Below are 23982 nucleotides of genomic sequence, written 5' to 3' on the forward strand. Positions count from 1 at the left end.
CCATCCCCACCCAGTCCTCAAACAGGCCACGCTCAGCTTTTTAGCGCAGAGCAACTTCCCGGAGTCTTCACGGAGACTTCAGGGTTGTCTACCGCTGACGAAGCTTCTGTGAGAGAAGCGAAACGTCCTTTTTTGCTTTTTTGTTTTTTACCCACAGGTACAGATGACGACTGACAGAACCCTTTCTACGATGGAACTTTCCTGTACGACTGAGAGCCTCCACAAGCATGTCAATCAAAAAGAGATTCCGCCTCAGACAGATCATCCAATCATCATGCAGAAAAGCTCAGCGTCCGGGCGGGCGGATACCCGCCCACTGTCCATAGACTCCCAGAGACGCTGAGCGTCCAGTGGGCGGGACAAAACCTGCATTTATCCAATGACTCGTCTTGTTTCAATGCATTGGGACAACCCACGCTGAACTCTCGAGACGCCCAGCGTCCACACACTTTAAAGCACAGTGAAGCTGCGGGAATGAATAAGAAGAGAGTCGCGTCGTAACCAGTAATAAGAAGCTGATTCGGAACAAAGTTGAGCGCGTTGTAGCGCATATTTAGTCAATGACATGTCCACACGATTGTACGTACACACATATATTTGATCACTTACTTTTTGACATTTTAGGGGAAGCCGCACTTCCCTTGCAGTCTTAGAGCAATCGCCTGTGGTTTGGACACAACGGATGTACCTCAAGAAATGATTGCAGATAAAAGGGCGGCGGCTGTCTTCGTGTTATATGCTGTTTCCAGGCATGAAATGTGAACTTGAAAAGTTAGATGATGTGAACATCTTGTTTCCACCCACGTTCTAATCCGTTTTGTGTCCTCTTCAGCAAATGAAGCGGTGCAGCGTAGTGTTGGACCGTCTCAGTGATAATTCCGTGAGAAGAGAATCCGAGGAGAGAGACGACATGAGCCGCAAAAGCGCCAAGCCCGCCTCCCGCATCCCGACGTTCCATAAGCGGCCCGCTGTTGTGAGCGCAGAGCTGCCAGTCTCCAAAAAGGAGCCCCCTGTCACTGTAGTTCAGCCTGCCGACAAACTTGCAAGTATTGACGCATCAAAGTCCAAATTAGCTGATATTCGCGAAAAAATACATCTCCAGTCATTAGTCCGCACCCCTAAAGTTGTCTTTGAGGCCCCCACCAGCCTGAGCAGCACAGAACAAACGGCTGCAGGGGCTGCCCCCAAAAGCTATGTGTTGTCGGAGGCTTTACAGCCCAGTCTGATGGTCAGCCCCAGGCCTGCCCTCAGAGCAGAGGAGAGTCTCTTACCAGGGGAAAACAATATCCCATACACCGAGATTGATTGCGCCACAAGCCACCTTCCGTGTGTGGACCCACTCACCCATGATGCACCTGGGGAAGAAACTCCACAAAGTCCTTTTATTGCAGCAAAAATGAATATTCCTCTTGGAATGTCCAAAGAGCTCACTTGCAAACCTCCCGTTAGCCAAACGGAGGCTATTGTGGATGAAAGACCACCATGGGAAAGCCAAGGTCCAAATGCAACTGAGTCAAAGGACTTAAGATCTTCAGACATAGATAGCGAGGATGATCAGGCATTGGATGATTCCGGCAGTGCGAAGGACCTCCATGAGCCGGAAGCGAGCGAAATGGACAGCGAGGATGTCGCAAAGGAAGAGGCTGTAATTGATGACGAATCAGCCTGTCCTGTGGTAGCGGAGCGGCCCTCCGAAGCTCCATTATCGAAGTCAACCCAAGTGAGTTTCATGCTTTCTAGGCACTGCGTAGCCACTCCCTCAACGGTGTCACTGCTTAGCTTGTCCAATCTTATTTGCTCGTCACCGCGTCCCTTCCAGGGTTGATCAAAATAATCTAACTGCCGCCACCAACACCCCGTTGCGTATTGCTTCCATGTACCATGTTGAGCAAAAACCCTGACTCTTGGATTAATATTCACTTACAGTTGTTAACACTTGGACGTGCAGTCTTTGGAGCGGTCACTATGACAACGTCACAAAATTCTACCAAACAAGTGTGTCGTATGGATATGTCAGGAAATCATAAATGGTTACAACAACAATGCAAACAAATCTTTGGCATTGTCATTTCATCCAACCACCCATTTTCTAATGAGTTTATCATCACGAGGGTGGCGGGTGTTCTGGAGCCTGTCCCAGCTATCTTCGGGTAGTAGACGGACCCGAAATTGGTTACCAGCCAATCGCCGGGCACACATAGTCGAACAACCATCCGTGCTCACGCTCATACCTAGGGTCAATTTAGAGCGTTCAATCAGCCAGCCATTCATGTTTTTGGAATGTGGGAGGAAACCGGAGTACCCGGAGAAAACCCAGGCAGGCCCGGGGAGAACATGCAAACTCCACACAGGGAGGCCAGAGCCGGGATCGAACCCACCACCTCTGCAATGTGAGGTCAACGCGCTAACCACTCGACACCGGGCTGCCCAAACATTTCATGTTTCATAAAATATTGATATGTAAACATGTAGACTGCACCCCTTGTAGTGCATAGGACATGCACAAGCATTGAACTTCTGAATTCTACTACATTGTGCTGACAATTTAAATTCAATTACCGTAATTGTTGAACGATAGTCCCTTCCTCACTAGACTTCCGAGTTCACCTAATATGGAGAGAACCAGATTCCTGTGAAATTTTTTTGTAGTCAATATAAAGATTAGATTTAATTAGATTAAAAAAAAAATGTGCCTGACACTGATTCCGATATTTGACAGACTAAAATTCCAATACCCGATTAATCGCCCAAATAATAATTTTTAAAAAATTATATATGTGTACATATAGAATGAATAAAATATATATATATTTTTTTGACAATGAAAATATGAATTACAGGCAGAACATTTGGCCATTTTTCAATACTTTGGGGAGACGTAATTAGCTACAGGAGTTTGTCCACACCCTGCACAAATACCTTTGGAACGCTAACACATTCCAAAGATGTTTGTCAGTCTTGTCGCTAAGATCTTGTTCATTTTCACTCACTGTTCCCTTCAGGTTTAAAAAAAAAAAAAAATGCCCATCTCTTTGCAGAGATCCCGATGCGGTGGCTTCGGCCTCTTCTTCTTGCTCCCGGCCACTCTGCTGCTTCTTGGTATGCACGCGTGGCGCTTTGGCCTTCCCATGTCGGTCAGCCAGCTCGCTGCTCATCTGGAGCTGCACTGGCTGGAGGGCATTAGCCCCATCACAGAGCAGTGTAGCAGAGATTGCAGGTGAGCAATTGCTCTTGCCGTATTTCCGGTCACGTTGCTTATTTACAACAGAAATGAAACGTGGGGGGGGCAATTCCCTTGTTGGATGGCCCGTCAATGTGCTTCACATAACGTAATTAAAAACACAGCATTTAAAAGCATTTACAACCAAAAGAGCCGTACTGGGTTTATTTGCATTTCAAATGAGTTTTACATGTTCAGAGTTCATCTGGTGGAGAGCATCCCCGTGGGTTTATACCCATCCAGCCCATCGCCGCAGCAGAGCACGACGGCCACCTGGCTGAGGCTGCTGGACAAGGCCAACGGCTCGGTCAGCATCGCCGGGTACTACGTGTCACTGAGGAGCAACGATCCCGAGTTTGCCGGATTGCTCGACACTCAGGCAAGAAGAGCGGCACGGGGCCTCATGTGACAGTCGTCCCCGCCCTCTGATGTCACGTCATATGTTTACAGGGCAGGCAGGTCTTTGAGCAACTGAAGCAACTCCCTTCTAAACACGTGAACCTCAATATAGCCGTGAACAGCCCTCAGACGTTGACTTGGGACACGAGTGAATTGGCTGCGGCAGGTATATCAAGACCTCGCCGTTCGAAACGTTCGCATGACCTCGCGCTGACAATTGCAACTTTTGTTTTTTGATCAGGTGCCAAGATCAGGGAGGTTGATCTGAAGTCTTTATCTGGAGGTATCTTGCACACTAAGATGATGGTGATTGATCAGAAGCACTTCTACTTGGGTAGCGCCAACATGGACTGGTGCTCTTTGAATCAGGTAAAAGGGAGAAGAGGAGCTTTTTTTGTGTGTATTTTTTGAACACTTTGTGCTTCCAAGGTGAAGGAGGTGGGCGTCGCCGTGGAGGATTGCGGCTGCCTGGCTCAGGACGCAGCTCGCATCATTGAGGTTTACTGGAGCCTCAATGGATCCCTGCCGCCGTATTGGCCAGCTCGCTTCACGGCCCTGTCCAGCTCCGAGCATCCTCTGCAGGTCAACTTGAATGGAGTCCCGGCGCGAGTCTACTTGTCCGTGGGTTCAACCGTCACTTTTGAAATACGTCACTTTTTGAAGAAGTCGGTTGAAATTTCTCAATCTCTCACTTCTTGGCTTGTCTCTTCTCCAGAGTGCTCCGCCGCAGATCTCAGCGCGCGGACGCTCAGGCGATCTCTCCACCATCTTGTCCGTCATCGAAGATGCTCGGGAATTCCTTTACGTATCTGTCACAAACTACCTTCCTCTGTCTGAGTTCACCGAGCCACTCAGGTTACCGACTCCTTATTTGTCTGTCTCAATCGTCATAAGCCTGGCAATATGTATTCTATCGAATTAGCTGTTTGTTTGGACAGCTCTAATTTAGTGTTATTACCACACAGTGGCGAGCTATGTCTGCATTTCGCAATACACCATTCACATATGACGAGAATTTTTCTAAAACTCAAAGTGTCTAGAATTCAGTGCCAATCAAATGTTTTGTGAACTGATTTACCGTATCTCACAAAAGTGGGTTCACAACTTGCATTTTTATAAGTGCTTTATTATATTGTTTCATTGGACAACACAGAAGAAATGACACTTTGCAACAAAGTGAAGTCGTTCGTCAGGCCAGAAGGCAGGTGGTCGTTTTGTATTTGTTTAATTTTACGTCTGAGAGAAAAATTTGTAGTTTTCTTGTTGCGGGGGAGTTCGGGAACGGGTTGTGTGTCATTATCTCTGTATTATGCTCTAATGTGTAAATATTCTTTTTAGATAAACAAAAAAAAAAAATCTGCCGACGATTCCAGATTTTTAAAGACCTAATATGGGCCGATTAAATCAGGCGGCCGCACAATCGGGCCTTAGTAGTTAGTGTGCAATTTATATAACAGTGGACTGGGACATCTATCACAGAGTAAGTCGACATGTAATCATTCATGTCTGAACCGCAAGCAACAAGTGTGATTCGGCCTCTTCGTGAAAATGTCCAAAGTGAATATTTTGCATGGCTGCCATTATTGCCCAGCAGTGCTTTTACCCCTTAGTTCTATGGACAATAATGGCTGTGTGTTGACTTATTGGGAGTGAAAAATGAACTTTTTATGATCACAGTAAACGTTTTATATAGGAGCTGTATACTAATTACATTGTAACAAAGTCATCATTGTTGTCCCATGAGAAATAGATTTTTAAAAGTTAGTCAGTGAGCCCCACCTCCATGCTTGGCTCCACAGGGGGGCCCTGGTGATCTACATCGGGGCAAAGGAAACCGAGGTTCATATATTTGACTCATCATCAAATCAAGTCAAGTACAACTTTATTGTCGAATGTACACAGATGAAATTTCTTCCCTCTCAAGACAACATAAAACGAGGAGCCGCTGCGGGTGCCCGCGCCGCCATCAAAAGAAAAGTTAACATAAAATGACAAAATAATACAAGACAACACCTGAGACACAGACAATCGTGCAATCTTAACCACTTTCCTGCATACACTTTGTTGTCTGAAGCAGTTACAGATGAAAGAGGAGCGAATCAAATCAAATCATTCGGGATAATTTGAGCCGTGCTTTGTCTGGTCCCTCACCCAGGACCTGTTTGCCATGGGTGACCGTGCCCGGGGCATCAAGCCCTCGACAACTTAGCTCCTAGGATCAGTGGGACACACAAAAACCTCTCCACTACGGTTAAGGTGACGGAGTATTAGCAGTGCCGAATAAAAAAATTGCTTTCACAGCCCCCGACGTGGGACACGCCAAAGCAGAAATGTCCAAACTCGGTCGTCAGGGGCCGAAGTCCTGCCTGTTTTCCATCCCTCCCTGCTGAAACGCAGCCGGTTCAAAGGATCAGCTTTGAAGCTCTGAAGAAGCAAGCTAACGATCCTGAGTGTGTTGCATCAGGGAGGGATGTAAACAAGACAGGACATCGGCCCTTGAGGACTTGAGTTTGGACCCCCCTGCACCAAAACAATGCAACGGTGTAAAAATGCTCCACGTTGAGACCGTGTTGGTGGTGTCCCACCCTCAGGTTCTGGCCCGCCATCGACAATGCCCTGCGCGCTGCAGCCTGCACGCGAGGTCTGAAAATCCGTCTCCTGGTCAGCTGCTGGCAGGAATCGCCTGCCGCCATGTTCACCTTCTTGCAGTCGCTGCTGGTTCTCAACAGGCCGCCGATGAAATGTGACATTGAAGTGGTGTGTAATGGAACTTCATGATTTGGCAAACGGGTGAAGCTTTTGTCACACTGGGCTATTTGACAATTCCTGGAATTTGGCAAACTTCTGGCAGTAAAAATCTGAACCTTACCTTTTTTTTTTTGTTTGTTTCAACGCAGAAAATTTTTACAGTGCCTTCAACAGCAGAGCAGATGAAGCTCCCCTTTGCTCGAGTCAACCATGCCAAGTACATGGTCACAGACAGAGTCTTCTATATCGGTCAGTCTGTCATTCCTCCTCTTGACGCAGCCATTCCCGCAGATGACAGTAATTACGTTTTCCCCATGTGGACAGGCACATCCGACTGGTCCGAGACCTACTTCACCCAGACCGCCGGAGTGAGTTTGGTGGTGAACCAGACCGACTCCGAGGTCAAACGAGGCCAGCGGACTCTGCAGAGCCAAGCAGAAGAGCTCTTCCTCCGAGACTGGGGCTCCCATTACTCAAGCTCGCTGTCGGCCGCCGACGTCAGAGTCTGCCCTCGCATACCACACTGAATTATTGACGGGATTTTCTTTGCTGTCTCTCCATCTTCATCGCTTCCTTTTTCTATTTTGTGACGGGCGCGGGGAAACTTTTGTGTATAATTGCTATTCTTATGGTTGCTTTCAAATCCTATTTTTGTACAGTTTGTGTACTCAGTGTTACCAATCTGAGCTGTACAGTTTGTCTTTTTTTTTTTTTTTTTTTTTTTGCCTGGAGCAATTTGTATATGTTCTGCAAGTTATTTCCCATTAATTTCAAAATGCAACGCATTGCATTTTTGACCTTTTTTCTCAAACTGCAGCATTTTGAAAGTGTGTTTACCTCCACAGCATCCACAGTGGACCGATTGAGCTACCGGTAATTGGTCAGTTCTTGTGGCAAAACTTCCAGTATGCATGGGTTTAATTGAGCGGGAGTTTTGATTTGTCTTTGCTTCGAGAGCCATCTAGGATGTTTCCAAGCACTAGGTCAGGGCAGATAAACGTGGTTTTCAAAAAACTATTGATCCTCTGTATCATTTGATGATTTAAGGAATGTCTCGAAATCAAATGTGACCATCTCATCATGTCATCATAGTTGCCATATTGCATTTGAATGCAATCGCTTATGACGGAACATATCTCATGTGTGCAAAAATAAGGGACCTGGATGTATAAACATGTTACTGGAGTTTTCACTGAATAAAGTACATGTTTATTGCACTTAAAAACATTGAATTGTACTTGGAGCAAATCTAACACACACTCTATGTTACATCATTTATTCACTTACGTACTCTCAGCATGTGACAAAAGTTTCTCAAGTGACAACTGGCTCCTCACTGATTCATGTCACTGGTCGGGTCTTCTCCATGCATCACTGCAAAAGAACCGGCCTAAATAAAGAATTGGACTGTTCGTCATTCTCTTGTCCAGACAAGACCTGTTATTCCATGGAAAGCTGAACACTGTCTGTCTGGCCTTGATGCTGCTGCTGATCATATTTACGAGCTGGAACACAGAAAAGAGGACTTCAGGACACCACAAAGGATTCTTCGCCAGTGCTGTGCAAAATTATCCAATTTCACTCATGGGTCAGAATTGTTTGCGACAAAAATATTTTTGCTCAACATGGTACATGGAAGCACGGACAAGACAGAAGTTAGGACATTTTCGTTAAGTGATTTACCGGGAGATCATTTCTAAAGTGCACAATAAAGGTTGGGAACCATTGAATTCAACCGAGAAGCAAAATTGATACCAACCTAGAGAATACATCTCCAACTGTTGTCTCAGACGGACTTTCTGCAGGCTGTCATAGAAGTTGGGCTCTGGGCTGCTCCCAGCGCTGGGAGGCAGGGTGAAGATACGCATGATCTTCCGCTTATTCCTACATTAATAAACCAAAAGAGTTGTCATCACTGAAAGTCAATGCTGACGTTTATTTTTTTTGGGGGGGGGGGTTCCAGGAAACAACATGCCTACAACCAGCATGCCGCACAGATTGTTTTCATGTACAACTGATTAACTCTTAATTTTCACATATCGATACTATTGGTCAGTCCACAAGTACGGGTGTTATTTTAAAAAAATTGCTGACCTATCTCAATTGTTAAAAATGACTTGCGCTCTTTGATGATGCAATGGTTACGTTTGAACAAGCATGCTGTTTTGGGGCTTTCCTGAAAAGCTTCTGTCGTGAGTGATAATAGAGAGGAAAATTCTCAAGGTTCATAAAATCCAAAATATTGAGGCGACCATTCTGACATTTGCAAAAGTTAAAGTTGACGTACACATACATTTTGATGGCGCTTTATCAGTTTTGTGACATCAATGCGACATTGAGCCTTTTCTGTGGAGACGAAAATATATAACGTCTGTCAAATCCAAAATGTTGGGGTGGTCGTTCTAATAGTTTCACAAGTTGAAGTGGGGATGAGCAGAGATGTGTACATGAATTTTGATGACAAGTGATCACGGTTATTAGCCCATAAGAGCCCAGACCCATTTTTCCAAAAGGTTCTGGTGGGTTAAAATCAGACAAAAAGTTTTGAAAAAAGACACTGGGGAGTTCAAACTGTTTGTTACAGTGGTGTCACCGTGGGCTCTTATGGGTTAGACAGTATTTATTTATTTATTTATTTTTGATTAAGCGTTTTAGACTGTCTACATTAAGGTTGAGCTGGATGAATCATGGTATGCTATGGTTGATTACTTCTTTTACTTATAACTAATAGAAACTAAATGCTGAAGCAGGGGTCGACAACCTGCGCCTCTGGAGCTGCATGCGACTCTTTTATACTTATGTTGGGGCTCTGCGTAGGTTGGGAAAATAAATTATACATGTCCAATGCCAGTGTATGTTATTTGTCTCACAAATGTGTATCACATCTTGTTATGCTCTTTGACTGTACATTAGTTGGCAATGTTGATATGAAAATACTTGTGAAATGAAAATGGAAGGAGAGGAAACAGCCTTGTTATTTTTCCTCGCGACACCACAACTTCTTTCTTCAGACCTTGTGCAATTTCGGTGATCAGACTTCGCATTTGCCTTCTTCATACACGTTTGAGAGCACCTGACGTGTTAGCAGGTAGATTTGACAGGCGGCATACCAGCGACACCAAAACTGCACACTATCTGAAGAATGTATTTTATTTGTGTTTGTTAGTTTGTTTAATTGTGGATGTAAATTGTAAGATTGTGATCTCAAAATATTTAAATAAAACTATGTATATATTGTTTGATTTTTCGTCGCTCAAAATAATGCGTCACACTGTCCGACAGCCTGGCAAATAAATGAAATGGCTCTTTGAGTGTAAAAGGTGGCAAAATGGTACCTTAAAAAAAATGGAATGCCGCTTTGTACAGTATTAGGGTGACCACGTAACGATCGGAATGGTGAAGTAGAAACAGAGTGTGCTCACTTTCTGGCGTACATGAGCAGGCCGAAGCTGACCAGAATAACCAGCAGGTAAACGTTGGTGGCCTCGTTCCAGGCTTCATGAACAGAGTAGTCGATGGAAAGGCCGTGACTCCCCATGCAAAACACGGCGTAAGCGCTCAAACGATGAACTGTCTGAAAAGCTATGCGCTGGCAGTCGTGTACAGGAATATAAAACACTTGATACAATAAAGTAACCGACTTGTATTGTGCTAAACGGCAAATTAGCTTCTCTCCATTGTAAACACAATTACGTCACACATTTCAGACACTTCCTGTTTCCGGTAGACTAATTTTCAAAATATACAATGTAAAAAAGATCGAAATAAATGGCCAATGTATTTTCTCCATGTATTCCTAAAATACATGTTTACACTGACCACACAATGTAAGCAAGTAAATAAATAAATATGCAGTATTGCCACACAAGCTAATGGACTTTTTCATTGTGATTTGTGAGCGAATAAAAACAAGTACAGTCCAGCCGACATGTTTTCTCATCATTTTAATGTTATAATCAGCAAAAGATTATTTACAGTTTCACTGCATCACACTGTTACTTTTTTCTTTTCAAAATTATCTGACTTTTTTTTTTCCCAAAATAGAATTTTACTACTAAAACACTACAGAATATATATATATATATAACTGCATTGAAAAGAATTGCTGCAATTTAAAAAAAAATATTCAGGGGAGGTGAGAGCCAAAGCTAGAGTATATGATAAAGTATCAAGGCTGTTAAGTGGTTCAACACATCACAGTAGAAGTTGAGAGAACAAAAAGGTTGTTACTTACAATGCCATCAAACATTGTACATCAAACAGTAGTATTACTAGCCTGATGTTAGAAATCAGAAACCATGGCAGCTGTGTCCAAGACATGAGCACACTAACCTGTCCTAAGACTTGCGGGAGACCGTCAATTCATTCACTGAGCGTGGTAGAATTACATTCAGAGTGCTATCAGGAGGGAAACCAGGTTTAAACAAATACAAAACAAGTCTAACTATGATTAATTTCAATAGCGCCACTACTCTTGCAAGACACACAAAGGGAGAGGGAAAACACTGAATTAAACCTTTACCGCTGGGGATAAGCAGAAACAGGCAGTAAATATGCATTTATTTACAGCACACATACATTTGGTTAACGGCTGTAGTGGAAAAGGAGGACCGCTGAAGTTTACTGAATCATATAGAGGAGGCGCCGGCGATAACATGCAGTGTGTTCAGTGCTCCACCTAAGCCTTGACGATGGAATGGAACCATAAGCTAGAAGAACAGCGCGGATCTAGCTCAGCATAGTCCGCTTCTGTCCTTCCACCTGAAGTCTCAGTTAGCAGCGGGTTAGCTTAGCGCAGCTAAATTCAGCTTCTATAATGTCCAAGCTTCTCAACTTACAGTAGCCAAATTTAGATGTACATTAACTCACAAAAATGTTGGACTTAAGCAGTGAAATTTCAGGATGAATCCAAAATGCACAGTAACCCTTACCGGTGAGCTTAATTTAGTTATCCCTAAGTGTCAAACTGTTTCATGGTTCAGTACTTTTTGCTAGGGATCGGCGAGTAGTGGTAACAGGTATCGGTATTGGGCAATACTGGCCTTATTTTAAGGTATCGGGTACTCACGGAAGCTGCCGATACCAGCCACTGAGACTTAAGGCAAGGGAGGAAAAAAACAGAAGTCAAATAACTTCTTAGCAGTTTTTGGTGCTACACTGCGGCAGATTGGCACATTGGTGAATCATCATCTTTATCAAAATGTTCCATTGTGATAAATGAAATTGTATAGATCAAAAGAAGCACAAATATCTGTACTTGGTATCGGTGAACACTCAAAGCGTGAATATTCATATTGGTATCTAGCGTTGAAAAAAAAAAGTGGGACCGAACATCCTTACTTTTGCTCAACTTATGGTTCTGGTACAGGGAGCTGAACGGCAAAATTCACAATTTCGATTAGTGGATCATCAGCCTGTTTTGAATTTTGCTCTTAAAGGGGACATCATGGCAAAAAAAAAAAATCTTTACAATTATAGATGGTCATTTGATTAAAATTGTGTTGGAGGAATCAGAATAACACAGATGAATCATTCATCTCAGAACTCTGCCAGTTTATCTTATACCGTCCTGTGCTGTCCAATGAAATTAATGTCAACCTTCCCTCAGGTTTGCATTGTGAACACCACGAGGCCAAAGCCAGAAAACAGGTGAACTGTTGAAGTTCGCGATGGCACCTTGATGTCATTTTCAGACAACAGTAGAGGGCGATATGTATTTTTTTTTTTTTTTTTTGCACAATAATAATTATTTTATTTTGGGGAGGTGCGTGGAGTTTACTGTGTTACCCTATTTGGGACACATTAAGAATTAATATTCCACCTGCACAGTTAAAGTGCATTTTAGTTTCATGCTGAAATGTCACGTCAGCCCAAATATCCCCCACGTTTTGGAAGGAATCGTCAAACCCTGTCAAAGTGACCATGTTTATCACTCGCTCCTCGAAGATCTTCGTAACAGCAAAGTCAAAGGGTGGCGTTGTCTGACACTAAACTAAGTAAGCATGCTAATCTCTACAGTGGCAAGAGTAGGCGTTAGAGGGAGCACTGATTCCTTCACTGGTGTCACATGAGTATGTCCAGGTCGTCACCGTGGTCATCTTCCTCGGTTACCCGCAGCGATAGCACCTCCTCATTAAGGAACAGGCCGCTCAGACGCTCCTTGCGGGCCTGACGCTGTTCCTTCAGCTGACGCTTGCGCAGAGCCTTCTGCTGGAGCTTGCGCTGCTTCGAACGTTTCTATAAAGAGGCGAGGAGGTGACCAGAGACGCTTAGCAAAACACATTTGGGCCGGCGTATTAAAAAAGCAGTCTTACTTTGGAGTCTCTGATGCGTTCGGCAGCGCTGGAAAGATTGCCATCGCTGTGGGCTCTGCTAATGTTAGCAACACTGCTTCCGCTGCAGGCGGAAGCTGTTCCACCTGGAGGACAACACGACAGGAAATTTGTTAATATAAAAGCTTGACCAATTTAAAAATGGGTTAAATGTTAACAGAACATTGCTTAACTTCAATTGTCAAAATCTGAATCGCATATTTCTGTCGCCCTCCATGAAAGCAGACAGATGTTTTTTTTCTTTTTGTTTAATCAAATAAGACTTTTGCAAACACCGGCTTTCACTTTGAAAAACAATGATCAAAATGTTTACCTACTTTTCTGGCATTTTAAAAACCAAAACAGCGACTACGATTTTTCTGTTCGAAATAAGGTCTTGTTTATGAATAAAGTGATGGAATTTTTTCAAACCAATTCATCTATTAAAATAACAAACAAACAAAAAAACAGATTATTCTATTGTTAAAATAGCATTTAGTTACAGCCATGCATGGGCGAGATGGGAGTGCATGAGTTTTAAATGTTTATAATTACCACAACATCTATGCTAATGTCTGTTAGCCTGTCCATGGGATTTCACATTACATATTAGCATTAAGATAGTGAAGATTCATGAGACAAAATTATAGCACTACAGCAAAAGTTCGAGCACTAGCGGATTCCCGTATCTGTATCTGTAGATTTTTTTCTATACAGTATTTTGATTGTTTTTGTTTTGAGTGTGTGTGTGTGTGTGTGTGTGTGTGTGTGTGTGTGTGTGTGTGTGTGTGTGTATCAGCGTTTTTGTAAATAAACATTTTTTTGGGGGTGGGTGGTGGATTTAAAAAAATATATCTTGAATAAGAATTTTTGGGGGGTGTGTTTTTGTGTTTGAAAGAATTTAAAGCCAAAACTCTTTCTACCCAAGATTGCAAAAACTGAAACCGACAAAGAGCAGTCAAATTGCAAGAAGTCCTTTGGGGCACCCCGATGGCGACCATACCTGCGACAGAGTTGGAGGCCGTGGAGCTGGTGGAGGAGCTGGCCGAGCTGACCATGCTGGCGTTACTGCTGCTGGCCCCGCTGATGCCGCTCGCGCTGGCGCTGCTGTGGCTGCTCCTCTTCCAAGCCTCCCTGGTGCTGCTGGCCCTCTGCCTCGGGCCGTGTTCTCTGATGTAGTTACGTACCTGAGGATGGCGCGTGGACACACCAATGTTTTTACGTCCAAATCCTTCACTCATTTCTTAGGGCCCTCATCATGATGTAAGGAGTTTTATATGGTGGGCAATATAGTTCTCTACAGTTACTCAGTCAAGGGAAAAATTGTACTTGAACACTGCCCGGGCATGCCACAAATTACATCGTACCCGATCAACATCAACATTATATTGTTTTAGACGAGTTGATTATACAAAATGAAAATAAACAAAGCACTGCCCAGCCGCAGTGTGATGAGTTGCTCTACTGATTTTTTTTTTAACACTTTAACAAACAATACAAAAATATTCACCCTTTCTATTCCCTTTGGGCATTTCTAACAATAGTTAATAGTCTACTTTTTTTTTTTTTTAACACTTTAACAAACAATACAAAAATATTCACCCTTTCTATTCCCTTTGGGCATTTCTAACAACAGTTAATAGTCTTTACATATGAACCTCGTCACTTGATGGTTTAAAAAAAAAAAAAGGCAGAGAAATTACTTTTTTTTTAAAATAGCAACGTTTTAGGGACACTGAATTTTCGTAGTGTTTTTTTTCAACGGATTGAAATATTGCAGAAAAGATGAAACACTGTACTACAATGGTGACTATTTCTATTTTCAGCTCATCTGCATTGGTTGGCCCACCGTAATGTGATTTAAACAAGAAGAAAACATGTTCTACTTTAAATCACTCCTTTAGAAACATCCTCTCCTAAACAGTTAAAATGGCATCTTTGAAACTGATTATTTGCTTTCTCAACTACTGAATGGCCCAGCAGGTTATTCAAAGTATGAAGTTATTTTCACACCACAACTTGCGAATGCTTGTTGTGCTGAAAATCAAACAATACTGTGAAAATGGACAATCACTTTTCTGTAATTTTGAGGGAGTGGGGGTATTTTCGAGTGGGCAAGTTGCATTGTGCTAAACATTGATGGTGCTATAAAAGGAAAAATCTATCGTTACTCCACCTTCTAACATCACACCAAAATGGTGCATAGTTTGGTGTGTATTACCATAATGGCACCTATGACACAAAAATGAAAAGAATCCCAATTTTATGGGGCAGTGTTTCGTGGCCCACCTGCTTGAGTTTCTCATCAGTGAGACAGTTGAGCTCAATGATGAACTCGCTGTCCGTGGGGGAGATTTGAGCGCAGGGGTCGATGATCTTAATGATGTCCAGTTGCTCTCGCAGGCCCATCTCTGTGCTGACCTTACGACTCAGGTACTCGATGTATTCCACCTGAAAGACAAAGCAGGTGTCGGGTCGGTGTGCCACTTGCTGGTGTCCTGACATGTGAACAAATCTGCCAGGTTTCAGTAGCATTACTTGTTCATCATTGGTCATCGCGCTCCACGGCAACTCATCCAGGTTACGGTGAGGGTGGGGCTTTGGTTTCCTTTTGGGAACCAAACAAGGTGAATTGGGGATACTCGGGATGATGTCAGACAGAACATCACTGTTGCTCGTGATGTCACTTCCTGGCAGCTGGAGGACAGATGAAGAATGTGAGGAGTTTAGCAACGCACACAGACCTCCAACAAGGCCAAACACGGTAACCGGATTATCAAAGATTTTAAAATACCTGACCAGTCTTACACATGGACTGTACATAGATGTGGACTTTTCATTTACTCATATTGTAGGAAGTTGAGTAAGCATTAGGAATACGACTTGTAATTTTCTTAGGTAGTCTGGAAAACCCAAATACCGAGGCTAGGCAAAATTACCTCAATCTTTAAAATGCTAAAGTAATTTCAATCAAATATTCAACTTTGATTGATTGATTAGCACCTACCTTTTTTGCAAATCCGATTGAGAAAACAGAGTTATTCGAAGTGCTTGCAACAAAGAATGCTCGTCTTACACAACGGCGTGAAATTCATTGGCTTTTCGAGACAGAAACGGTATCATTCCAATTTTCGGGTAGATTTACGTGCCCTATTATTTTGTTTTGGCCACTCAAACAACCGTTTGCCTGAATGTGAACAGTGCATCACCACACAGCGCCGAGGCATTTCACCGAATAACTTAATAACAATGGCAAGGAGCAGTTAATGGGACAATCGATACTGCATTACAATGGCTGACTGGCGACTCTGCATTCTGGAAATGACGCCACTCGCCGGAGATTTCCGGACAAAAACATTTTCGTTGTTAAGTGCATTGCTACGGGTCTAACGAAAGTATGCTTGAAATAGTTTTAGCTCTAAGTATTACTCTGAGATGGGTGGCCAAGTTTACTATCTTTAAAGACGAAGCAATGACCGTCCATCTTGAGTGGATTGTTCATTAGAATCTGTTCATTTAAATCTACACCATCACACATTTCTTTCCGGGATGAGACAAGACCCCTTTACATAGTTTTGTTAAAACGATTGACAAAGCTCTTGTGCCACAAACCAACCTGCCACTCAAACTCGCTATCTGACCAGTCCCAGTAGGTGCTGATGGAGGAGGAGACATCACTGCAAACACTGCCCTCGGGAAAGAGGTCCAAGGATGTCAGCTCTTGGTCATCCAGCAGGGAATAGCAATCATCCTGGTCACCCACAGATACAGAAGAGAAGAGCTCCTCGCTGCACTCGGAGCTGGCCACGCTTGTGCCACAGGAAGTGAGGTTCCACCTGGAGATCAATAAGTCAAGGTATCAATTCAAGTGGCAAGTCTTCAGAAATGGACTAGCGAAAAAAAAAAAGAAAAAGCTGAGTATGATACATGTACAAAGCTTCAAATGGGAATACAGAGGCTCGTCGATCTATGATGGAGATCCATTCCTACTACCTGAGTTTCTATGCGCCACACAACATGTTGCCTGTGCATTTGTTTTTTCAGTGGTCCAATGGGTCACCACCACAGGACAGAGGATTACCGCCAGCTCCCTTGCTTCATTTCTTAGTGGAACTCTGCAGCTCTTGATGCAATAGACGGCAACTTAGATCCTCAGCGACCCATCCTCGACACTCGCAGTTACCCTCTGGCACACACTTCAGGACATTCAAGCTAGAACCAACAGTCTAAGAAACCGTTTTATTATGAGAGCTTTGATTGCACTGACGACTGACAACTGTACATTTACGAGGAATGTACTGTTCCTCTTTTGCATTCTGCATTCTAGCATACTTTAATTACAACCAGGGTCCTCTTTTGTTATTTAGTGTGTGAGTTTTTAGAAAAAAACTTTTGTGTGAGTGTGTGTGTGTGTGTGTGTGTGTGTGTGTGTGTGTGTGTGTGTGTGTGTGTGTGTGTGTGTGTGTGTGTGTTAGCCTTGGTTGCTCTCAGTCCCACTCTACCCGACTATGGTATGGTGTTACCACAGGGTTCACTTTAGGGGCCCTTGTTGTTTTCATTGTATTTGCTGGCCATGGGTTGCATCTTACAAAAGCATGGCATTTCCTGCTATGCGAATGACAGTCGTTCTTACTGTCATTCGCACTGTATGTCCCATCGAGCAAAAAGGATGCTTTCTCCTGGAATGACGTCCTAAATGTTATGGAAACCCCCCCCCCCCCATGTCTATTATTAGAACTTGTAGAAAAACACATTTTTATTCTGTAGCTTTTGACTTAGCATGAGACGAGGCAATGTTTTACTGTTTGATCGTGTTTGCTGTTTTTGTGCTTCTAATAGTCTTTATTTTTGTATGTCTAATTTTTACGCCATGTACAGCACTTTGTACGCAGGCATAGTTGTTTTTGAAGTCCTCTATGAATAAAGTTGAGTAATATTTTATAAAATAATAGAGACGACAACATTGCTCCACAACAATTTTGATACGAATTTGTTAGCATAATCTTTAAAAAAAAACAATAAATATAGAATGCATTGGGTGTCTACATTGTTGGAGTGAAGTCAGGGGCATTCTGATTCAAGCATTATTGACAGCGAAATTGAATTGTCTCTTGGTAAATGTTAAACTGGGCTCCTCCAGGGCATAAAGAGTTCCACATCTTCACAAGGTTCCCTTGACAATATTGTACTCGCCTGTTGCCATGGAAGCGGCGTAGGGGGTCAGTCCTATGACAGGATGAGAGCTGACAGCTGAAATCACTGACGTCCAGGGTCCCCACATCGCTGAGGTTGGCTCTCTGGGAGAGAAGAGGGAACGGCTCCTCTGGGGCCAGAAACTTCTCATACTCCTCTGGGGCCAGAAACTTTTCATAAAGAGAGTCTGACATGGTGTAAATGTACCTGAGGAAAAAATATTCATGGTCAATAAATACCACCAAACATGTTGCATGAAGCATTGCATTAAGTTTCATTCGAATATTCATCCTATTTGATTTTAGCTATATCATCAATTGAGAAATTTCCTCATAATGACCTTTCGGACATTCATCGTTCTACGCTAAGCAGCTGTTTTACAGGACCGCTTATACGTTATATACATATGTGCAAGTTGCTGTTTTAACGTCACCGTTTAAAGATCCATTAAAACAAATCTGCTGCCGTTTATTAAATATAATAGAACGACATATCAATATTGTCGATAGTGCAATTTTCGGTCAGTTATTGTTTTTATGAGTAAATCATAACGTGTTGTTTGTACACAGCGCTGGCCATAATCGTTAGCTTTCTGCTAATGCTAAATGCCAACGGGGCGTTGACAAAAGCCATCAAATTATACCAAAGTGATATTGCTGACCTACGAGTTTTTCTAAACATATTAACTACACATTAAATCGCTGTGAGGAAATACTCAGACAGAAAACACCAACCTATTGTCGTTCAATGTCTAAGCTTTTTCCGCGACCTCCATTTGCAAATCCTACCCACCGACGAGTTCCATCGCCAACGCGAGAAATGAATCGTCGCGAGATTTACTGTTCACAAAATCATGTGACGTAACGCGGAAGTTGTCACTTACTCTAAAAGAAAACATGACTAACTTGACTGTTATTACAGTTTAGAGGCTATTAAGTACAACATTGAAGCCAGTATTTAAGAATGTCTTTGACCCAAGAAAAGGACACAAGCTTTCTGGGTGGCAGAATACCACCTGAAATTGAGTCGATGTCAAAAAACCTAAAGGATGTGGAGCAAGAGATGTTTAGAAAATTACTGAAAGGTACTTTGCTCGTTGAACGTCATTGGAGTGTACTAAGAAATAGATTACCGCTTTAAATACCATGTTGATTTATATGCAATCAAATGCTGTGTTTTGATTGTGCATTCTGTATTTTTAGCCGTGGTGAATGCCCTAGAGGGGAAAGACTGCAGGGACACGATGAAGTCAATAGCAGAGAACAGTGTCTTTCCACAGGAGAAGCTCAGTCACATTGTGGCTGGAATGTACAGATTGTTGTCCGAGGCCGTTCGGATACCGCAGTCATTACTTAAACAGGAGGTGAGCCTGTTTTCTTCAGTGAAAATTACGGGTTACACCTCTGGTTCAAAATGTGATGGATTAAACGTTTATGTACTAAATTAAAAAAAAAAAAAGTTTTTGGGGTGGTCAGAATTTTTTTAGTGAACTGGAAATGTGACCTTTTAAAACTTAACTTTTATCAAATCCACACAAAATCTTAAATTATGTTTATACGTTATTATTGTTACAGTATTATTGTTTCCCTAAGTTGTTCTTTTTCTTGATGTTTTGAGGTCCACAAAACTGTATATCAGGATCAAAATCCTGAATTGCACCTTTATTTGTATGTCTCCTTCTGTTTGGGTTCTGTGTATGTACAGGTATTTTACACCACTGTACTGCATATAATTTACACCACTTGATTTCTACAACACTTCTCTTAAACTTGTCCCATTAAGGATTTTTTAATCCCATTTGATTTGTGACAGTTATTTTATGTCACTTTTTTAAAAAAAATTCCAGATCATATTAGGGGACTCATAATGCTTACAATAGTAATTAAGAGAAGAAACAGTGCCAGAATGTATAAACGATATTGTACATCCAAATACTACTGCCATTTGTTTTAAGGACGTATTTGGAAATATTTTGAGTAACAAAATAACAATAAAAGGGCCTCTTACTATAACATCAGAAGGGATTTTTTTCCGTTCACAGTGGAGAGCACGACTACCTCACAGTCATGCTGGTCTAGCAAATCTCAGCTCCAGTCTTTGTTGTGGAGTATGCATGTTTTCCCTGTCCAGATTGTTTTTATGTGAACTTTTTTTAACTTTATATTTGGTGCAGAGTTGTGTTTTAACTATGAAAGCAACTGTCTCATAATACTTATGTCCCTTTGTAGGCCTTTAAAGAAGATCTTCGAGAACTAAGGCTAGTATCAAGACTTGATTACACCATGTGGATGTATTGCTTCAACTTTCCTTCCTGCTTGTAACTTTATTGTCTTGACACCAGGATACCAGAAGACTTTATCACAGATTTCTGCAGTGTGGTTTTTGGAAATCGGTGTGTATTTACAATTCAGTCTTTTGTTGCATCTTCGATTGCCTATCACCCTGTCAAGAATAATACAAATACATTTGTGGTAATGCTGATGTTGGAGCAACTGCTGAGAAGTTATGGTTTATTCCTCTGTAAAGCGTAATGTGTCATAGCCTACTAATGAAGAGCTATTCCTTGCTGGCTGATGACATGACCCACAGAGAGCATATGCAGATTGAACATAACTGGGACAAGGGCAGACCCTTGAGGGACACCACAGGAGACGGGAAGTATGACTGGAACTGATTGTGCTATGTAGCCTCCCTCCACATTTCATAGGTGGGATTGAGGTCTGGGCTCTGAGGGCGACGCTCCAGTTCCATTTGTGATGTATACCTTGGGTCATTCTCACATAAGAAAACTCAGTGACAACCTAAACCTAGACTCGCAGCAGATGTCTTAATGTTTTTCTTAATATGTCAACAAATAATGTATTTATTTTTTGTTAATACCATTCGCTTGAACAACTGTAGCCGTACAACTCTGGAAGCAGCAACTTCTCAGAGGGATCCCCATCTGCCTACAATAAATGAATTTAAATGGAGAGTGGATGTTGCCATTTCTACAAGGTAGACTGCAAAGGAGGCTAAACAGCTTACATACATTTTTCTGCTGTGGGTCTTGGAGAGTAAATTTGACGCCTGTGTCTCCTCAGCTCGTTGGCGAGAGCACTGCAGCCTTCTGTCTTGATGCACCTGAAACTCTCGGATGGAAGTTTTCACCAATTTGAGGTATCCGTACTTAGATTATTTGTTCAAATTTGATCTGGAATTTGGGCATTATCCATGTGCAGTAAAATAAACCGCACTGTTACTATGGGAACAATTCAGCAATATCAAAATGTACATTGTATTATCATTGTTTCCAATGAATAGCGGTCCCAACAAATGCACGCACACACGCAAGGCAATACAAGTTGCAACATTTTAATACAGTTTATAAACTGCTGAAACATGTATAAAGCCAGAATGGTCTGTAATATAATGTACTGTATAAATTGTTGCTGTCACCAAGTCTGAAAACTAAAACCCAAGCGTTCTCAAAATGAGTAAGATACCTTGGTCGTTAGGGGGCGCCACACTCCATTCAGGGCTCCTCAATTCAGGTTGGAGGCTGATGCATGAATTGAACGCTTGTGCTGCAGCACCCAGTTGCAAGTGTCATTCAACCAGGTTACAGAATAGTAGCAGGGCATCAATGTCTGATGTGTACATTTATCAACTAACATGTTATTGTTTTCCTGTGCAGGTGCCACCCGCTAAATTCCAGGAGCTGCGCTACAACGTGGCTCTGATCCTCAAAGAGATGAATGATCTGGAGAAGAGGAGTATTCTTAGGATCCAAGACTGATAAATGATCCAGAACTGATGACAGCGTCACGAGTGTTAAGAGAACTTGATTTCCTTTTTCTGACTTGCTTCTTACCTCTTCATTCTGTACACTAACCAAACACAACATTAGGTATGCGTACACAATGTAATGTGGTACTATTAAAACAAATGCAACCTTTACTGGATGATTTGATTGATGGATAATATGATGGTGATGCAGATCTTGTCGTGATCATACAGGAGGATTACTTAATGATGTGGCCGGGGTGTGTGTTTTGGGTGTCAGTAGCATGTGCGCATTACCTGGTGTCCTGTGGTCAATATAACTTTAATAAAGTCGAAACAAAAACACACGTGTGTCCAAGAATGAACATGAGCATGACTTTTTGTTTTGGTTGAAACATGACTCATTTTGAATGTCACTCTTAGCATGACTTTTTACCAATTAAACCACATTTTATTCATAGAAAAGTATTACAGAAATTCTTTATTTCATAATACAATATTACTGTGAATTTATGTTCTCAAGTTCCCTTCAGTATTTGCATCTGTGTTCTTGGATTGGGCGAATCATTTGTGTTCTCATTTTACTTACGTCAGTAACAGTTTGTCAGGGGGTCTGCGTGTATCTGCTGGATGTCCATCAGCCTTAATGTCTATGGGAGGGATTGAGTTCACAGGCTAGACTGGCCGACCTATATTATGTGATCCGTGACTACGGGCACAGATCATCGAAACATAATCACACCCACGGCTTCCAGATTACCAAACAGCTTCATTGCGAAACGGCAGGAAATACAGCTGATTTGCATAAGGTGATTCTGATAATGTCATAGAATCAAAATAATTTGGATGAAAAGAACTTCACCACAATTATCAAACTGTGCATTCTAGCTTCAGACTTTTAATATGAAGTTAAAAAGCACTTCTAGATGTTTTCATTAAATAGTCATGACCATCAGCTCTAATGATGTACACCATATAGTACAAGGAGTTTTTTTTTTTTGTTCTTATGCAAGTACTCATGCAACGACTGACCAAAGTTCATGTAAGTGACTACAAAGTGTCTTTCTCACCAAACACATCCACCGTCCATGGAATGCTTTGTCATACTTGTGTTGCTTATACACTTGCATGGATTGCTACATTTCAAATCACGTCAAGTTCACTGAAGATGAGATTGCCCATAGGTGTGACGTGAGCTTTCCTCTGATTGGTAGTTGCCAATATGTGGACATCTCGTGTCCCTTCATTGTGTAAGTTCTTTTCAAAATCAGCGGGCCCTCTGCATATTTCTGTCTGGACAATTTGCACTCTGAGGCGGCCACGGCGGCACAACACCTCCCTGGAGGAAAAATGTTCCTCCTCCAGGGAGACACCCAATGACAATGGGGTCACCCAGCGAGCATGCAGCATTTGTAGTTAGAGAACTAAACAAGTTCCCTGGCGGTGCGCAAATTAATCTGGTGCTCCATCTATACACCCATATCACTTGGCTTCTGGGAAGCAACTTGACATTGAGGTCTACTTTTTGTTTTCGATTTATTTTTTTAAACTTGTTTTTACAATCACAATTTTTGGCAGTCGATTGAGAATGGCAAATGAGCTGTTCTGTTTCATGACGATTTCAAACTATGTCCTTTTGAACAATTTCCATGTATCTGGTGATGAATCTGCAGACAGGAAACCCCAAATTACTGTCCTGACATTGCCCTAATGGCCGCAGCTGGAATCAGGAGCCCGTTCATATGGAAACCAATTGAACAGTAACACCGGCCAGCGTGGCTTGGAGAATGGCAACCGAGACTGAGCAGCCAACCCAACCACAGGTCTTCGGATTGACTAGCGAAGTTCAAACTTTTTTTCTGTCAGAGGTCAATGAGGCCCTCCGCTCCCCTGGAAGCAACCCAAGTGGTTCCCTCCCTCACCTCAGAAACACACACAAGACATGCAATGGACTAAGGTTTTTTTTTTGTTTTTTTTTTTTTATGTTTTCTGTCATTTGTCATTAGCCACCAAACTGGGTGTCAGTCAGTGACGGACTGACAGACCTTTGGTCAGTACTGACAGAGTGTCCACCTCTGGTGCTACTGACAAGCAAACTGATTGGATGCCCATGACCAAAAAGCATTATGCTACTCTTTCATAAATGTGGGAATGAAACAGTGATAAATGTACAAAATGTTTGAATCTATCTTGCCTCTGACCCTAGAACTTCCTTTATTGGCTTGACATTTGTTTTTTGTTAATCCATTGAAAAAAATGCAAATTGTTAATAAAACCGGACGGCAGTTATGAATAACCTGAAAAGAATAACTTGAGTTCACGGGTTCATTGAGTAAGTGGAGGACA

The 23982-nt window shown here is 42.3% G+C and overlaps 4 protein-coding genes and 1 long non-coding RNA gene across 10 annotated transcripts in view; 3 read left to right on the top strand and 2 right to left on the bottom strand.

Moving 5' to 3' along the window:
• pld7 (phospholipase D family, member 7) overlaps positions 1-7779 on the top strand; it is a 12490-nt gene extending 4711 nt beyond the window's left edge. For 3 of the 4 annotated variants that reach the window (XM_019869773.1, XM_019869775.1, XM_019869776.1), the window contains exons 3-12: positions 832-1720; positions 3039-3217; positions 3419-3599; positions 3671-3785; positions 3861-3988; positions 4049-4240; positions 4335-4474; positions 6211-6376; positions 6517-6616; positions 6692-7779. In XM_019869773.1, the coding sequence (XP_019725332.1) occupies positions 832-1720; positions 3039-3217; positions 3419-3599; positions 3671-3785; positions 3861-3988; positions 4049-4240; positions 4335-4474; positions 6211-6376; positions 6517-6616; positions 6692-6894 (2293 nt within the window). In that variant the 3' untranslated portion in view covers positions 6895-7779. The remainder of the gene's footprint in view (positions 1-831; positions 1721-3038; positions 3218-3418; positions 3600-3670; positions 3786-3860; positions 3989-4048; positions 4241-4334; positions 4475-6210; positions 6377-6516; positions 6617-6691) is intronic. The other variant, XM_019869774.1, reaches the window with a different exon arrangement.
• Positions 4920-6155, top strand: LOC109515802 (uncharacterized). Its single transcript, XR_002168253.1, has 2 exons — positions 4920-5212; positions 5775-6155. It is a non-coding gene; the product is annotated as an uncharacterized LOC109515802 (long non-coding RNA).
• smim19 (small integral membrane protein 19) lies at positions 7628-10078 on the bottom strand. 2 transcript variants are annotated; one of them, XM_019869823.1, is made up of 3 exons: positions 9802-10078; positions 8127-8251; positions 7628-7872 (listed from the first exon to the last, which is right to left on the bottom strand). In XM_019869823.1, exons 1-3 carry the CDS (start codon positions 9903-9905, stop codon positions 7808-7810), a joined length of 294 nt encoding a protein of 97 aa, XP_019725382.1. In that variant the 5' UTR covers positions 9906-10078; the 3' UTR covers positions 7628-7807. The 2 variants fall into 2 exon arrangements, with proteins under 2 accessions (XP_019725382.1, XP_019725381.1); XM_019869822.1 differs by having other exon boundaries at positions 9790-10075.
• A 214-nt stretch (positions 10079-10292) lies between these two features.
• Positions 10293-18703, bottom strand: fam199x (family with sequence similarity 199, X-linked). Of its 2 annotated transcripts, none has more exons than XM_019869798.1 (8): positions 18606-18703; positions 17872-18078; positions 16295-16514; positions 15217-15375; positions 14968-15129; positions 13682-13865; positions 12682-12776; positions 10293-12604 (listed from the first exon to the last, which is right to left on the bottom strand). In XM_019869798.1, exons 2-8 carry the CDS (start codon positions 18063-18065, stop codon positions 12431-12433), a joined length of 1188 nt encoding a protein of 395 aa, XP_019725357.1. In that variant the 5' UTR covers positions 18066-18078; positions 18606-18703; the 3' UTR covers positions 10293-12430. The 2 variants fall into 2 exon arrangements, with proteins under 2 accessions (XP_019725357.1, XP_019725355.1); XM_019869796.1 differs by having other exon boundaries at positions 12682-12785.
• A 35-nt stretch (positions 18704-18738) lies between these two features.
• On the top strand, positions 18739-21956 carry commd5 (COMM domain containing 5). The gene is made up of 7 exons (XM_019869820.1): positions 18739-18955; positions 19074-19234; positions 20100-20128; positions 20213-20263; positions 20773-20868; positions 20955-21030; positions 21548-21956. Exons 1-7 carry the CDS (start codon positions 18835-18837, stop codon positions 21647-21649), a joined length of 636 nt encoding a protein of 211 aa, XP_019725379.1. The 5' UTR covers positions 18739-18834; the 3' UTR covers positions 21650-21956.
• The last annotated feature ends 2026 nt before the right edge of the window (positions 21957-23982 follow it).

This window comes from Hippocampus comes, unplaced genomic scaffold, assembly GCF_001891065.2.
Source record: "Hippocampus comes isolate QL1 unplaced genomic scaffold, H_comes_QL1_v1.1 scaffold9, whole genome shotgun sequence".
NCBI classification, from domain to species: Eukaryota; Metazoa; Chordata; class Actinopteri; order Syngnathiformes; family Syngnathidae; genus Hippocampus; species Hippocampus comes.

Bases quoted from the DNA above. Each gene is read 5' to 3' on its own strand.
- smim19 (XM_019869822.1), bottom strand. From the start codon at position 9,905: ATGGGGAGTCACGGCCTTTCCATCGACTACTCTGTTCATGAAGCCTGG. The intron at 8,252-9,789 runs GTGAGCACACTC...TTATTAATGTAG, and splicing joins CTGCTCATGTACGCCAGAAA to GAATAAGCGGAAGATCATGC. The intron at 7,873-8,126 runs GTTGGTATCAAT...TCTGTGTTCCAG, and splicing joins GTTGGAGATGTATTCTCTAG to CTCGTAAATATGATCAGCAG.
- fam199x (XM_019869796.1), bottom strand. From the start codon at position 18,065: ATGTCAGACTCTCTTTATGAAAAGTTTCTGGCCCCAGAGGAGTATGAG. The intron at 15,376-16,294 runs GTTGGTTTGTGG...TCTGTCCTCCAG, and splicing joins ATAGCGAGTTTGAGTGGCAG to CTGCCAGGAAGTGACATCAC. The intron at 12,605-12,681 runs GTAAGACTGCTT...GCCTCTTTATAG, and splicing joins AACGCATCAGAGACTCCAAA to AAACGTTCGAAGCAGCGCAA.
- commd5 (XM_019869820.1), top strand. From the start codon at position 18,835: ATGTCTTTGACCCAAGAAAAGGACACAAGCTTTCTGGGTGGCAGAATA. The intron at 20,129-20,212 runs GCTAGTATCAAG...TCTTGACACCAG, and splicing joins GAAGATCTTCGAGAACTAAG to GATACCAGAAGACTTTATCA. The intron at 20,869-20,954 runs GTAGACTGCAAA...GTGTCTCCTCAG, and splicing joins GATGTTGCCATTTCTACAAG to CTCGTTGGCGAGAGCACTGC.